The sequence below is a fragment of the Macrobrachium rosenbergii genome, chromosome 56 (assembly GCF_040412425.1).
Source record: "Macrobrachium rosenbergii isolate ZJJX-2024 chromosome 56, ASM4041242v1, whole genome shotgun sequence".
NCBI lineage: Eukaryota > Metazoa > Arthropoda > Malacostraca > Decapoda > Palaemonidae > Macrobrachium > Macrobrachium rosenbergii.
Window position 1 is genome coordinate 630,001 of NC_089796.1, and position 18,194 is coordinate 648,194.

An 18,194-nucleotide genomic window follows, 5' to 3' on the forward strand; every position below is an offset into this window, starting at 1 on the left:
CTCTCTCTCTCTCTCTCTCTCTCTCTCTCAACCGAATAAAGGAAAATGTAAATTTCCTTCCTCGTCCTCCACATGTTCGTCCTCAGCTGACACTACTTTCACCAAAGCAAGATGAAGCATATTTCGTTTTTCTTTCGAGTTTCTTTGCATGTACTTACGAAATCACACAGCCTGCATTCGTTATGTAACTGCGTGTATATTTTTTTTTCTTTGCTGAATGATTTACTATGGGATTTTAGTATAAACTTTCCCTTTATCTGCAGGCGTGAATATTTCAGTACCTTTCTTTTTTATATATGTTTTATTTTTATATATTTTTATATACTTTTTTTTATTTTGCATGACATATAAACATTCGTCTGATGCAAATTTACAGTAATTCGTTCGCCAGAAGAATCTCTTTATAATCATTTGCATGTAATAATAATAATAATAATAATAATAATAATAATAATAATAATAATAATATTTCCAAATGAGTGGTCTCATCAAAATCAATGTTATAAACATGGGATGAGGTAATAATAATAATAATAATAATAATAATAATAATAATAATAATAATAATAATAATAATAATAATAATAATCAGATTGGTCTCAACCAAAAAATGGATACCTGTGATAAAGTCTTATATCAAATAATAATAATAATAATAATAATAATAATAATAATAATAATAATAATAATATTATTATTATTATTATTATTCAGTAGATGACACCTATTCATATCGAACAAGCCAACAAGGGCCACTGACTTGAAATCCAAGCTTCCAAAGAATGTGGTGTTCACTAGGAAGAAGTAACAGGAAGTAAATTGAAATACAGAAAGAAGAGATCCCACTTATTAAAAGGGAAAAAATTAAATAATAATAATAATAATAATAATAATAATAATAATAATAATAATAATAATAATAATAATAATAATAATAATAATAATAATATCCGAAATGAGATCATACCTCCGAAACCCTTCCCACGAACGTAACCAGAGAAGAGAAAGTGAAAAGAAAGAAAAAATCAAAAATACAATTACCCAACCGAATAATCGCCCCAGGTCACATGCTATGAAAAGGAAATACGATGCAGTAGCCTGAGAGTCACCTAACCCCAGGGCCACATGACAAAATTAGGGAAGGGGGACGGGTAATGTAGTGTTGTCCATAACAAGGAAATGATGAATGCATTCAGATACTTGAGTGAGAGGAAATACATATACATACATACACAGACATATACATATATATATATATATATATATATATATATATATAGAGAGAGAGAGAGAGAGAGAGAGAGAGAGAGAGAGAGAGAGAGAGAGAGCGTATATATATCATATATAATACATACATAAAAATATAATTAGATACTCGTATATATATAAAATATATATGTGTGTGTTTTATTATACATAAATATATATACATATTTCTCTCTATCTCTCTCTATATATAATATATATATGTATAAAACACACACATACACATATATAGATATACATACATGCATATACATATATATATATATATATATATATATATATATATATATATATATATATATATATATAAGTCATTCTAATAGCCACAATGCCCTCTTAACTTCTCGAATAAGTATATATGCATGTGTGTGTGCGTGTGTGCGTATGTTTACTTTGCGTGTTTCCACGCGCACGCGTATCCGTTTATACATCCCGTTCAACGCTGAAAAAAAAAAATACGTCCCTCTAATCCTTGTACAACGCACGTAGAAAGTACCAACTTTAATGTCAGAGAACAAAAAAAATAATAATAAAAATAAATAAAAGAGACGAAAATATGAGTAGGATGACAGAGCTCTCCCATACAGCGGACCTAGGGAGTCCTTGAACGCATCCTTGGGACATTTATGGGCAGAAAGGATATTTACGAGAGAAAAAAAAGAGGGGGTGTTTACGTGATCAGAACATTTATACTTTATCCTCGCATCGTCCTTCAGATTATAGGGATCGTTGCTTTACGTGGTACATGAAATAATAATAATAATAATAATAATAATAATAATAATAATAATAATAATAATAATAATAATAATAAAGTAATAAATGCGCCGAAGTGTCTTCGGCGCAGTCGAGTTTTCTGTACATCGTATAATCAGGGCCACCGAATATACAGTAGATTTATCTTACGGTGATCTCGGTATAATGCTGTATGAGCCGCGGCCCTTGAAACTTTAACCACGGCACGGTGGTGGCATGTCCTATATAGTCGCCTGAGGCACGATTATGGCTAACTTTAGCCTTTTATAAAATAAAAATTACATAGGCTAGAGGGCTGCAATTTGGTATGCTTGATGACTGGAGGGTGGTTGATCAACATACCAATTTGCAGCCCTCTAGCCTCAGTAGTTTTTAAGATCTGAGGGCGGACAGAAAAAAAGTGCGGACGGAAAACAAAGCCGTCACAATAATTTTCTTTTACAGAAAACTGGAAATAATAATAGTAAAAACTGTAGTTTTGTTCCGTAACTGTCACGCTTCGTACCGTTCGGCTCACGAGCGTAAACAGTACTGTCCTTCCCGGATGAAAGAATGATTTTGTGTTAATGGGGGTTCGCTCTCTGCTTCTGTTTTCCCTGACTAAAGTAGACTTGTCAAAGAAAATTTTATGCTTTGACCATGATACGTACAATCTCTCTCTCTCTCACACACACACACATATATATGTACATATATGCATATATATGTTTGTGTGTATGAGAGAGAGAGAGAGAGAGAGAGAGAGAGAGAGAGAGAGAGAGAGAGAGAGAGAGAGAGAGAGAGACTGTATGTATCATGGTCAAAGCATAAATTTTTTTTTAGGCAGTCCTTACTGAGAGCAAGAAATATGTAGTGTTATATTTGTATTATTATTAATATTATATATGTACATATATATGTATATATATAAATATATATACATACATACAGATAACGACCAGTTACCACTGCTTCACAATACTACCTACAACATACATCAAAATCAAGGCCCGTACTTCCAACTAACATCGTCACAAGAAGCATCCAACGAAAGCCACTGTACGACTTCTGAATTGAATTGAATATAGAATTTGCGCCAAAGGCCAAGCACTGGGACCTATGAGGTCATTCAGCGCTGAAACGGAAATTGACAGTGAAAGGTTCGAAAGGTGTAACAGGAAGAAAACCTCAAAGCAGTTGCACTATGAATCAACTGTTAGGAGAGGGGAATATGAAAGGAGGTACAGTAAAAGGAACGAAAGGGGTTACAGCTAGGGGCCTAAGGAAGGCACGCTGCAAAGAACCTCAAATAATGCCCACAGTTCTCCGCATGAGGCGCACTGATGGCACCATCCCCCCAACCCGCCCCTACGGAGTGTACAACTGCTGGCACTGTAGTAAACGCAGGTTTTTGCTTTCATAGCAATCGCAAGCATCACGGAACGTACAATGGCGCAGAGGTCGAGGAGACGAAAGCCCAGTCGACCATTACAGTTTCATTATTTTTTTCCTCTGGTTTTTAGTTTTCCGTCCGCACTTTATTCTGTCCGCACTCACATCTTAAAAACTACTGAGGCTAGAGGGCTGCAAATTCGCATGTTGATCATCCATCCTCCAATCATCAAACATACCAAATTGCAGCCGTCTAGCCTCAGTAGTTTTTATTTTATTTAAGGTTAAAGTTAGCCATACTCGTGCTTCTGGCAACGATATAGGATAGGCCACCACCAGCCCGTTCGTTAAAGTTTCATGGGCACTAGCTCATACAGCATTGTACGCTGTACAGAAAACTCGATTGCATTTTTTATTTGGGGGGCGGGCTAATATTTATAACATGAAATGGTCGATTTTTATTATATTTTTGCTTAGTTCTTTTTTTCCGTTAACGCTACTATTTCTAGCATTGCGATTAGGACTATTAATCTGGTATATTGATATTACTGTCATAACTACTATTATCATTAATCAGGTTATGGTATTACTATCACAATGCTCCCACCATTATCAATGCTTCTGTGAATATTATTCAGGTATATTATTGCTATTACTACTAATCATATATATATAATATATACATATATACAGCATATATATATATATATATACAGTATATATATATATATATATATATATATATATATATATATATATATATATATATATATATATATATATATATATATATATTATATATATAAAAAGCCTACTCTTAGACTTGCAGGATCACGACATACTTCTAGTTGAAGACACCAGGTTTAAGGGTCTTTGACTTCCATTAAGTTCTGTCACGAAGACAAAATCTCAGTCAAGATGAGAGAGAGAGAGAGAGAGAGAGAGAGAGAGAGAGAGAGAGAGAGAGAGAGAGAGTCTCCGACACATTTTAAAGTTACATGACCGATAAAAGCAAATCGTCACCACGAGATACTAGTTCCCTCTTCTTCTTCTTCTCTCTCTCTGCGACTTAAAAGAGCCGATGGCACGCTGCACAGAACCGTAAGTAATGTCTACATTGTACCGCATGAGATGTACTGACGGCACTAACCCCCTTGGGGGGGGGTACTGTCAACAGCAGTTAATTACATATGAATTCCCTGTACAATAGCAAAGTATTAAACTAAGTTGCTATTCGAAAGTAACAACACAGTGCGTACAATAGCGAGAATAATCACTACACCGTACAAAACATATTAATAAAGTTTAAGATTAGAACAAATAAAAATATCTCCGTCCGTTTTCTATACTACTGAGACAAAGGGTTGCTCCTTTCATGTAAGCTAAGGGTAACTGCGTTAAATATATTTTTAACACCGAAGCTGATTTTCACAGGTTAAAGAGGTTTTATATATGTATGTATGTATATGTATATATACACATATATTTTCATAATTCTTTACTTTCAACAGCAATGACCTAGGCTCATTTAAATTCACTAGTGTTACTTAATTAGTTTGTTTATATATATATATATATATATATATATATATATATATATATATATATATATATATATATATATATCAAAACTAATGACCTGGTCTCATTCCATATGAATAACTGCAAATAAAAATAAAAATAAAAATAATAGAACAAAAAATCAAAAACTCAGAAAAAAAATTAATACGAAAAACCAAGAGACAATGAACACTAAATAGGAGACCTCCACAAAAAAAAAAAAAAAAACTCCCGGAAAACTAATACAACCGAAAGCTCTGGGAAAATCCCTACGAGAAAGTAGGAAAAGCCCCCCCTAGACAAAAAAAAAAAAAAAAAAAAAAAAAAAAACTGGCTTACGAAGAACAAGCGAATATTTTCCCAGAGCGGGAAGACTGAGTCACCACCGATTTGAAAGCAGGAAAAACTCATATTCAAAAGTTTATAAATTTCTCCATGAAAAGATTAAAGACAAGATCTGGGAACTGCTGCTGATTACTAAAAAAGAAAAAGTTTGGCCAGCATATAATTCTAAATATAGGTCTACGTTGAGTTTATAAATGTAGGTCTTCGATGAATGTATAAAAGTAGGTCTATGATGAATACGTAAAATTGGGTCTATGATGAATAGTTAAATAAATGTATATCATGAATACATTAACACAGGTCTATGATGAATACATAAATTTAGGTCTATGATGAATATACAAATATAGGTCTCTTATGAATATATAAAAATAGGTCTATGATGAATATATATGGGTCTATGATGAATAGTTAAACAGATGTATATGATGAATATATAAACAGATCTATGATGAATACATAAATTTAGGTCTATGATGAATATAAAAATATGTCTCAGATGAATATAGAAAAATAGGTCTATGATGAACTTACATGGGTCTAGGATGAATAGTCAAATAGATGTATATGTTGAATATATAAACAATTATGATGAATACATAAATTTAGGTCTATAATGAATATAAAAATATCTCTGATGAATATATAAAAATAGGTCAATGATGAACTTATATGGGTCTATGATGAATAGTCAAATAGATGTATATGATGAATATATAAACAGAATTAGGTTGAATACATAAATTTAGGTCTATGATGAATATAAAAATGTCTCTGATGAATATATAAAAATAGATTTGTGATGAATATATACGGGTCTATGATGAATAGTCAAATAGATGTATATGATGAATATATAAACAGATCTATGATGAATACATAACTTTAGGTTTATGATAAATATACAAATATATCTCTGATGAATATATATAGTTTTATGATGAATAGTCAAATAGATGTATATGATGAATATATAAGCACAGGTCTATGATGAATACATAAATTTAGGTCTGTGATGAATATATAAAAATAGGTCTATGATGAGTATATAGTTTTATGATGAATAGTCAAATAGATGTATATGATGAATATATAAATTTAGGTCTGTGATGAATATATAAAAATAGGTCTATGATGAATACATAAAAATAGGTCTAAGATGAATATATATGGGTCTAAGATGAATAGTCATATAGATGTACATGATGAATATATAAACCCAGGTCTATGATGAATACATAAATTTAGGTCTATGATGAATACATAAATTTAGGTCTAAGATGAATATACAAATATAGGTCTATGATGAATATATAAAAATAGGCCTATGATGAATATGTAAAAATAGGTCTATGATGAATATATATGGGTCTATGATGAAGAGTCATATACAGTAGATGTATATGATGAATAGTCAAATAGATGTATGTGATGATATATAAATCAAGGTATATGATGAATGCATAAATATAGGTCTATGATGAATATGTAAATATAGGTCTATGATGAATATATAAGTTACCACGGTCGACTCAAACTGACAAATCACCATATACGCCTCGTAATTAGATTGAATAACCGTCAATTTAACATTTTTCATAATCTCCATTAATTAACGATGGTAGGTTATAATTACGTCATACCATCATAAAGTACTTTACGTACACATTGTATTTTATTATATTGAGAATTCCTACTTCGCAATTTTTGGCAGAAGTGAAAAAACAAATTATTTTATGTTAAATTTTTATACTATTTATTAGCATTTTAAGGATAGTACCAAGTGAAAAATTAATCGCATTTATCCGGTTTATTTTGCTTGCACTTGTAAATATGAGTCCAATATATATATATATATATATATATATATATATATATATATATATATATATATTCATATATACTGTATATATACATATATATGAAATTTTTATCAGACCGTGATTTATATACAATCATTAAGCTACAAATGTCGTTTAATATCCAATTCACGCTACTTCGGGAATATTATATATATATATATATATATATATATATATATATATAATATACATATAGAAAAACCACTAACACGTTTATCCATAGACCTAAAACAAGACCCATGCGCTTTTTCAAGGGTTAAGGCCTTATCTACACCCATTACCTGTCCATTATGTTTCCATTTTAGGCCTATGTCCAATAAAGAATTTTGGTTACCTTTTGTCTACAAAAATGTATACAATATATATATATATATATATATATATATATATATATATATATATATATATATATATATATATATGCCTTATCCTATGCAGTAACTTATTGACTGATTGATTTTTAACATTTTTTGACAAATTTTCTACACGGCCCTTTCGTATGCGATGACCTATGATTAAATGAATTTTAAACTTTTTTTATTGACAAATTTTCTACTGAAAACTCTGAATCTTTCAAATAGCATTGGAGGAGGCCGCCAAATGTCCTTATCAGACCCGTAGGCCTATGGGATGGGTACGAGAGAACAAGATTTAAAAAAAAAAGTCTTGTCTAAACAAAAAAAAAAAAAAAAAAAAAAAAAAAAAATAGGCTTACAAAGTTCCGCATACAAACGAAAATATTCAATTGTGACTATAAATACAAATACATTAAAAATCGACTTGTTAGCCATAAATAAGTTGTTGACAAGACGGCAAGTTTTAAAAATAAAAAAAGTCGTGGCTAAGGGTAGAATACGCTTATAAACTTCCTTAAATGAACGAAAATACATAAATATGACTATATACACAAATAAGTTGCTAAATATCAACTTTTGAGCCAAAAACCAACATGTCAGCCAAGTGAACCGTCCATAGGCATAACTCCTGGCTCCCCTCACGTTAGTTTGGCAGTCTTTTTCAACAGGCAAATAAAAACCGACAATAAAATTAAACAACGGGGTCGTCACGCTTTGGTACATCAAATACAAAAACAATCGGGCGTAAAGAAAGACAATAAGTAAGTTACAACAGAAAAAAATATTAATTTCTTACTGTCGACCGCATGTCGGCGAGTGTCTTTAATCCCTGCAGTTTCACGACCTTACTCAACCGTTGCTCGCGACAGACTGACTGACTGAACTCTGAATCACTTCTTCTTCTCCGACCGACTGACGTCGACTACGCGGTCGGTTGCCAACGCTGAAATTTTTAAAAACAGCTTTAAAAAATCATAAAAAACCTAATTTCAGGGTTACTGGAACCAATGATGCGTGGTGAAACGGTCTACATGAAGCTGAAATGTATTATTAATATTTATACATGAAGCTGGTGCATTGGCCCAAAAAAAAAACAGTCCTGAAAAAAATTAAAAAGAAAACCGATATCTGGTTCTAGCCAATTCTGTTCCTGACGCTGAAATTTTGAAAAAAATTCAAAAATATTTTTAAATTCTCATTTCTGGGTTATTGGAACCAATGTTGCGGGAGGAAGTGGCCTACAAGAAGCTGAAATGTATATTTTTTTATATTTATACACGGAGCTTGATGCATTGGCACAAAAACGCATCCTAAAAAAATGAAAAAGAAGAAATTACATCTGGTTCTCTCTGCTCCGTTCGCTGGCGCTAAAATTCACAGAGCAGAGATTTTAGGATTACTCGGGATGACTGAATCACGGAAAAGGCCCAAATGAATCTGAAAGCGTAAAGTGAAGCGCATGAATGTATCATTATATAAAAAAAACACTAATTTATAATCACTTCCCACATCGCTTGACCAACTGCACCGCCGCAGACACTCGGTCGTTTGCAATTCAAACTCGAAGTGTGATAATAGATAATGGAGATATTGATTTTCGCTTCTCGAGAATGATGAAAGCAACTTGAGTTTCCTTTCGAAATCAATCGATCGTGTTTATTTAGATAAAAAAAAAAGCATCATTATGCGTTTTACAGCTCATAACAAGCATAAGGTTAACCTTATTTTGTATGTATAAAGCTGACAATTTTAACAACGGTTACAATTGCGGATGCGCAATTCATAGTTTCTGAACTCATAGGCCTATGCCACAGGAATTATAACTACAATTACAATTGTGAATACAAAGTTCATAATTTCTGAATTCATGGGCCTAGGCCTATACCACAGGAAACAAAGGGAAGAAGTATATACACAGTTCATCATTTAAGAACTCACTGGCCTATAACACAAGGAATAAAATGATAAGAAGTACATGCACAATCAATAATTTCTGAATTCATAGGCCTATGCCACAGGAAATAAAGGGAAGTAGGCTACATACGCAGTTCATAACTTCTGAATATCATTTCAGAGGCCCATACCGCAAGCAAAATAAGGAAGTAGTACAAATAAAGAGCTTTAGACCTAAGGAAGTGATAGTACTACGTTTTAAAACGTAAAAAACATACAATTACAAAAAAATATAAGTCGAAAGACCCTCTCAACCGAACAATACAATCTGAGGTTCGAAAACAATAACGATTTTAGGAAGTAAAAAAAAAAATATGGCCTTCACAGCTATGCGTTCTGTATTACATTGATAATTATAGCGAAGTCTGCCAGGTTCAAACTGGTTTCCTTGAGGTTAACAAAGGCATGCTTGAGTGTTTTAATGGCAACAGATTTATTAAGAAATGCCAGTATCTGAAAAGTCTGTGTTTATGATTACGCGCGCGATAATTATAGCGAAGTCACAGATTCAAAATAGTCACACACACACAGACTCATGCTGATATTTCACAAAAATGAAATAATGAACCACGAAACAAATAACGTACGTACAATCAGCATTTCAAAACAAAACGTCCGGTGCAACAATCTGCAATGAATTGTGACAATACCGACGACGTCCAACGAACTCCATTGCGACAAAATAACGAAATATTACTTTGCATGTCCGCGTTGACCTCCTTAACCTAGACCTAGTGCAGAGCCAACGGTCGTTTTCCTTTGTTCATCATGATTCCTGTTAAATTTCGCGTTTTGCATTGGTCGATTATTGCGACCAGGCAAAACTATTGTTGCGTTTTCCATTGTGAAGTGAACAATATCAACGCGTGATTTCAGGGACGCCAGCGCGGGCGCGCGCAAGCGTAGACCAAGGAGCTGTCTGTGTCTATTATATAGGTCTAGGCGAGAACGGTTCCACCCAATGGCGGCTGTCGAGAGCTCGATTGATGTCGTCTTTGTTCCGCGACTTTTGTTGTCGATCGTTGTTGTATTGCCTTTGTTTTCCCGTTTCCTGTATCCTGCGGAACTGGTGGATCTGTTCCTGGTACGAATGCGAGAGTGAAATGGAAATTTCAAATAGGAAATTCAATTTGAAAATTCAAATTGTAAGCGCATGCGCACGTTACCGCAAGGGGAACAAAATGAGATTTAAACGTGCGGATGAAATTGCGAGAAAGCAACAGACGCACCTTCTAGATTCTTCATATTTTTCTTCATTCTTCCGTTTATTTTCTTTCCTCTTCCTCATCTTTTTCTACTACTTCTTCTTACTTTGTGTCTCGGGAAACCGACCTAAATGAGAATTTAGATCCCAAACCCAATTATAATCTTCCATTTTTTCCCGTTTTTAGAGATTATTTTAAAGTAATTGACATATAAAATATGATATATATATATATATATATATATATATATATATATATATATATATATATATATATATATATATATAATATCCGAGTACTGTTTAAATCGAAGACGAGAATTTTAGTAAGGTTTAAAAAAGATTTAGGCCTATGAACCTCCCTCGAAAAAACCTAGACCCATCTATTGATTCATCACTATTATCTGGCGTGATTTCACTCCTAGGCGAGGACAACGTGCAAAGGACTTCCCGTGCCGTCGGCCTCTCTCAAAAGAAAGTGAGAAAATCCTCGACAGTCGATTTATTTATCCTGTCGAAGTGTGTCGCTCATGTGTGTGTGTGTGTGTGTGTGTGCGCAATAGTCCTGATCGATCAATTAATGTGAGAGAGAGATCACGTGTTCTCGTGAGTTATTGTTCCTCCAGACGTGATTTCAAGAACTGCTTGGAGAGAGAGAGAGAGAGAGAGAGAGAGAGAGAGGCAATTTTGGAGAAAGAAGATATGCAAACAGAGACGGTGAGAGAGAGAGAAGTACTCTAAGTGAGAGAGAGAGAAAGTGAGAGACAGAGAAAGAGAGATAAACAATCTGAGAGAGGGAGAGGGAGAGGGAGACAGAGAAAGAGAGATAAGCAATTTCAGAAAGAGAGAGAGGGAGAGGTAGATAAGCAATTTAAGACAGACAGAGAGAGATAAGCAATCTAAGAGACAGCGAAAGAGAGAGAGAGAGAGAGAGAGAAGCGAGCAATCTCAGAGAAGGAAAGAGATTGAGATAAGCAATATGAGAGAGAAAAAGAGAAAGAGAGAGAGAGAGAAGGAGAGAAATAAGCAATCTAAGAGAAGGAAAGAAACTGAGATAAGCACTCCGAGGGAGAGAGAAAGAGAGAGAGAGAGCTGTAGTAAGCTACCAAGGGGTTTCGGGAAAAGGGGGCGTGGCCGTTTCAACCATAATATTCTTAACCAGGCGAATGAAAATAAATAAAGAAATGAATAAAAAAAAGTGAATAGATGAATAACTCAGATAACTACTGTTGAGAAATGGGCGGAGACAGAATCAGGGAGTCATTAGGAGATAAAGAAAATAATGATTGACAGTTAACAGACAGGTCTGTTCACGACAGACGGGGGAAAGTTAGACGGCAGTCGTTTAAATAAGTCTGATATTACTGAAGAGAGAAATTCGTAATAATAATAATAATAATAATAATAATAATAATAATAATAATAATAATAATAATAATAATAATAATTCCCTTTTAAATTATTGTCAAATTATTCGGGAAAATTATTGTAGAATTTGGGATTTATAAATTTTGCAAAATAATATTACTGTAAGTTTTTGGAAGGATTTTTCAGAAAAATTACCGAAGCATCTATTGTAGGATTACGCAGTAAAATTATTGAAGGATTTATTGTAGGATTAATCAGAAAAATTATTTTGGGATTTATTGTATTAGTATTCAGAAAAATAATTTTAGGATTTATTGTACTAGTATTCAGAAAAATAATTTTAGGATTTATCGTACGAGTATTCAGAAAAATAATGGTAGGATTTATTGTACGAGTATTTAGAAAAATAGTGGTAGGATTTATTGTAAGAGTATTCAGAAAAATAATTGTAGGATTCCCTGTAGGATTATTCAGAAAAATCATCATAGGATTTATTGTAGGATTAATTAGAAAAATCATTGTAAGATTCACACTCCGCTACGTTCCTCTCGCAAATATGAGAAATTAAAATCGATAATAATTATGACACTGAATCGAAAATATAAAATCAAAGAACAGAACAGTTTGTCCTTGAAAGTAAAAAAAAATAAATATAATAAAGATTTCGTAAAAAAATAAGTAAAAAAAATATTTGTGCGTCACTGATAACGGTTAGAAAATAACAGAAAATAGATACTTGTCAGATGACAGGGGAATTGAGATGAGTAATAAAAACAGATATACAGTAATTTAATAAAAGAAAAAAGTGATTAATAACAGTCAAAAACAACAGGAAAAAAGCAAGAATTCCATTTGTACCAAAGAATTACACAAAAAATTCGAATTAAAAAAGGTAAAAATTGCTCCAAAGTTTCTTTAGCGCAATCGAGTTTTCTGTACATCGTATAATCAAGGCCACCGAAAATAGATCTATCTTTTGGTGGTCTCGGTATAATACTATAAGAGCCACGGCCCATGAAACTTTAACCACGGCACGGTGGTGGCCTGGCCTATATCGTTGCCAGAAGCACGATTATGGCTAACTTTAACCTTAAATAAAATAAAAACTACTGAGGCTAGAGGGCTGCAATTTGGTATGATTGATGATTGGAGGGTGGATGATCAACATACCAATTTGCAGCCCTCTAGCCCCCAGTGGTTTTTAAGAGCTGATGGCGGACGGAAAAAGTGCGGACAGAAAAAAGTGCGGACGGACAGACAAAGCCGGCACAATAGTTTTCTTTTACTGAAAATTAAAAAGCAAAAATTTCATTCGTACCAAAGAATTACCAAAAAAAAAAATAAATAAAAATATAAAAATAATGAAAAATTTAGATTAGTAATAAAAAAAATAATCTAATAAAAGAAAAAAAGAGAATAATATTAATAACGTAATAATTTCTTGTATATAAAAAAATAACCAAAAAAAAAAAATCGAACATTTCACGAAAAAAAAACCTGAATGAACAAATTTTCCCACAGAGTTTCAAACCTCTACGTCACGGCGTTGCAACGAGGCTTTTCACGACGATTAAAACGCGCATGCGTGTTCGCGTTAACTCGGTAACTCGTTTATTCCATCATTTTTCAGATATCGTCATCAATGTCAATGACGTAAGCTTGCAACGTGCAATAATGGCTTCTTCCCTTCCCACCCTGACGAGTACGTAGTGGAATAATAGTGACAATGTCATTGCCCCCTCCTGGTGGAATGGATCGATTCCCATTCCTGATTCCCAGAGGAAAGACAAATATATATATGTGTATATATATATATATATATATATATATATATATATATATATATATATATATATATATATATATATATATATACATACATACATATTCAGAGAGCTTTCGAGTTAAATTTTTTTGTTCAATAAGAGGCCTAATCGTATAAACCCTTCCTTACCTTTGCAATATTTAAACATTAAATCAACAGGTTCTTACAGACAGAAATTAAATTTATTTTGATAAGAACCACACCAACGATTCAGAAGATTTTACAAAAATTTAACAAAAACGAAAAATGCAAAAGTAACAATAAGTTTTCTATTTTTTGCCTGTGAGATTTTTCTTTTTGGGGGGGGACCAACATTATTTTAACTCAAAATCTTCTAAATTTATTTAGAACCTGACTCCACAAATATAGAATTTTGACCAAAAGGCCAAGCGGTGGGACCTACGAGGTCATTCAGCGCTGAAACGGAAACTGACAGTAAAAAGGTTTGAACGGTGTAACAGGAGAAAAACTTCAAAGCAGTTGCATTAAAAAACCATTGCTAGAACGGTTGGAAATAAGCTGGAAGAAAGAGAATATGAACGGAGGCACAGTAAAAGAAATGAAAGGGGTTGAAGGGACGCTGCAAAGGAACTCTGAGGAATGCCTACAGTGCACCGCAGCTGACTCCAGAAGATCTAAGAAAACCCACTGGCCAAGCAAATCGCATCTCCGTGAGACAGATCGAGCCCCACTTTAAAAAAATGTATCTTTATCTTGATTTATCTCGATCTATCTTGATCTATCTTGACCATTTCATCCCCACGAACGTTTTCCACCGAGTCACTGGTATTAATTGATACCAAATTATCCGGCTGAAATCGCCAAGATGGGATCAAGGCCATTTCTTTTTCTCTCGCGTCTTTTTCCGTGAGAAAATGAGAGATTCTAATTGGACTCTAAAAAGGAATAATTCTCTCCTCGGTAATTAGTGGGGGAGTGGTGTGGGTGGTCATTACTTTACAGTTTCGTGGGGGGTATGGGTCAGATATAAGTGGTAATTTTAGGGGGTTGGGGGTGGGCCTATCTGAATTGATATTGGTGTGTTGGAAACCTTTCTAACTTTGTTTTTAAATCTGATACACACACAATATATATATATATATATATATATATATATATATATATATATATATATATATATATATATATATATATATATATACATTATTACTCACGCCTAACACAAGCTGAAAATATCATATGCCAAGTTACAAAACTGTTTCAGTAATACTAAAAAATCCTCTGTAACCTTTGTTTTGGTCTTATATAATATTTATTTATCAGTTTGTATACTTGACTAAGCAAGACTATTAAAGTTATAAAATATAAATTAAAAAAAACACTATCCCGAAAAAAATCTGCTACAGGGTGTATAATCAAGGCCACCGAAAACAGGTCTATCTTTCTGTGGTCTCGGTATAATGTTGTGTGAGCCGTGGCCCATGAAACTTTAATCACGGCCCGGTGGTGACCTATCCTATATCGTTGCCAGAAGCACGATTATGGTTAACTTTAACCTTAAATAAAATAAAAACTACTGAGGCTAGAGGGCTGCAATTTGGTATGTTTGATGACTGGAGGGTGGATGATTAACATACCAGTTTGCAGCCCTCTAGCCTCAGTAGTTTTTAAGCTCTGAGGGCGGACAGAAAAAGTGCGGACGGAAAAAGTGCGGACAGAAAAAGTGAGGACGGACAGACAAAACCGGCACTATAGTTTTCTTTTACAGAAAACTATAAAAAAAAACTATCCGGAAAAAAAATCTGCTATGTAAAAAAATATCCACTACGCAAAAACATTATTGCTGCACAAAAAACTATCCATCAAGCAAAAAAAAAAGCTATCCGCAATGAAAAAAAACATCAGCTACACAAAAACATAAATTGCTATACTAACAACCATCCACTCCTCGAAAAACAGTGTCTACTATGCTAAAAAAAACACCATCCACTGCACAAAAAACCACTGGCTGCTAAGCAGAAACAGCAACATTCACTGCTAAAAAACACTATCTGATATACACAAAAAAACTCTACCTTTACTCACACAAAAATCTTCCGCACACAGAAAACACTATCTGCTAGGCATAAAAACACCCTCTGCTATGCAAAACATATTACCTTCTACAAAAATAACACAATCCACTATTCACAAAACACCATTTGCTATGAAAAAAACACTATCCGCTATGCAGAAAACCCATATCTGGTATAAATAACTATCCGCTATGAAAAACCAACTACCTGCAACAAAAAAACCACTATCAACTATGCATAAAACGCTATCTGCTATGCAAAAAAACACTATCCGCTGTGCAAAAAACACTGCGCTATGCAAAAAACACTATCCGCTATGCAAAAAAAAAATTACTATCTGCTAGGGAAAAAACTATCCACAGTGAAAAAAACTATCCGCTATGCAAAAAACACTACCATGAAAAAACTCTACCCGCTATGCAAAAAACACTACCATGAAAAAACTCTATCCGCTATGCAAAAAACACTACCATGAAAAAACTCTACCCGCTATGCAAAAAAAAAAAACTATCCGCTATGAAAAAACATTATCCGTGATGAAAAAAACTATCCACTCTGCCAAAAAATAACACTATCTGCTATGAAAAAAAAAAAACACCACTCTCTACGTAAACAAGAAAAAAAACTACCCTCTACGCCAAAAAAAAAAAAAACCCATCTATGTAAACAAGAAAAAACCTCAGCATACGCAACGCAGATTTCCTCTCATTTCCCCCACAAGGACGGCGACATCTGAACAGCGACAGAAAAATTGTCGCCTCGTTATCGGTGACGCAAAGCTCCAATGACAGAAACGGCGCGCGCTGCGCAAGCGCCCATTTGCCTGACGCCCGCTTTCATTAGCAGGGAACGGAAGGTGAGGAGATAAGAAATATGGTCTCTCTCTCTCTCTCTATCTATCTATCCTTCTCTCTCTCTCTCTCTCTCTCTATCTATCCTTCTCTCTCTCTCTCTCTCTCTTTCTTTATCTAAGCACTACATGATTCTCTTGTCATATTTCATGTGGGCAAACAACAACCGTAATAATAATAATAATAATAATTATAATAATAATAATAATAACAATACGACCATATATATACACATCTATATACTGTATATATATATATATGTATATATATATATATATATAAACATATAATATATATATATATATATATATATATATATATATATATAATCAACACAATCACAACAGAAATAAATTTCTGACTCAATCAATCAGACCCAGGTCTTTCAATTGAAAGACAGACAGCTATATATATATATATATATATATATATATATATATATATATATATATATATATATTGAAACTGGTTTCATTATTTTTATCCTATCATATTATTCTATTAACGGAATGGACAAAATACAATTATAATATTTTCCCGGGGAAACTTTTACAAACTATTGAAAAAATATAGAGAAATATTTTTATCTATATCTTCGATATTTTTAATCCTTTTTTATATAATTTTTTACGAAACGTAAAACCCAAACCTTTGTTCCGCCAAGGTCAATATAATCCCATTTTTAACCTCTTCTCGTTCGCTCCGAAAATGATTTTGAAAAAAAATTGATAAACGCTACGAACACATATTGCTGTTTCTTGGAAAGGCTTCAAGGAGAGAGAGAGAGAGAGAGAGAGAGAGAGAGAGAGAGAGAGAGAGAGAGAGAGAGAGAGAGAGAATTACGTAATAATGCCCAGAAAAATTTGGAAGAGCTTGAGAGAGAGAGAGAGAGAGAGAGAGAGAGAGAGAGAGAGAGAGAGAGAGAGAGAGAGAGAGAATTACGCAATAATGCCCAATTAACCTAAATGTATTAAAATATGTAAATCAACTCTGACAACAATAATATTATAATCATCAATTGATTTTAATGTGAAGATATCTGTCTCAACCCCATTTAGATCATTATAAACGCTTAACATGCAATGCATCATTGCAAATGAAATGTTGCATAAATATAAAATTTTTCCGGTTCATTCGTAATCACATATTCATTGCAAATCATTAAAAAAATTTTAATAAGCGTCCACTTGTTTCGTCGAATTAAGAAAACAATCATTTAGCCAGTTACCACCAAATTTACAATCACCTGTTTCTCTGAAGTACCAAGACATTCATTTAGCCAATAATAACTAGTTTCATCAATGACTCAGTTAATTCAGTAACGTCAATTTAACTGAATTCTGGGCTTACGTCACACAGACACACTGATACGATTGGTAATTGATTGAGAACGATTAAGTTAACGTAACTTCTCAATTATAAAACTTTCAATTATTATTCT

General features: G+C 33.1%; 1 protein-coding gene across 1 annotated transcript in view; it reads right to left on the minus strand.

The window, feature by feature from the left end:
* LOC136836499 (uncharacterized) overlaps positions 1-8,449 on the minus strand; it is a 61,608-nt gene extending 53,159 nt beyond the window's left edge. The window contains exon 1 of the mRNA XM_067100846.1: positions 8,313-8,449. Coding sequence (XP_066956947.1) covers positions 8,313-8,324 — 12 coding nt within the window. The 5' untranslated portion in view covers positions 8,325-8,449. The remainder of the gene's footprint in view (positions 1-8,312) is intronic.
* Between the last annotated feature and the right edge of the window lie 9,745 nt (positions 8,450-18,194).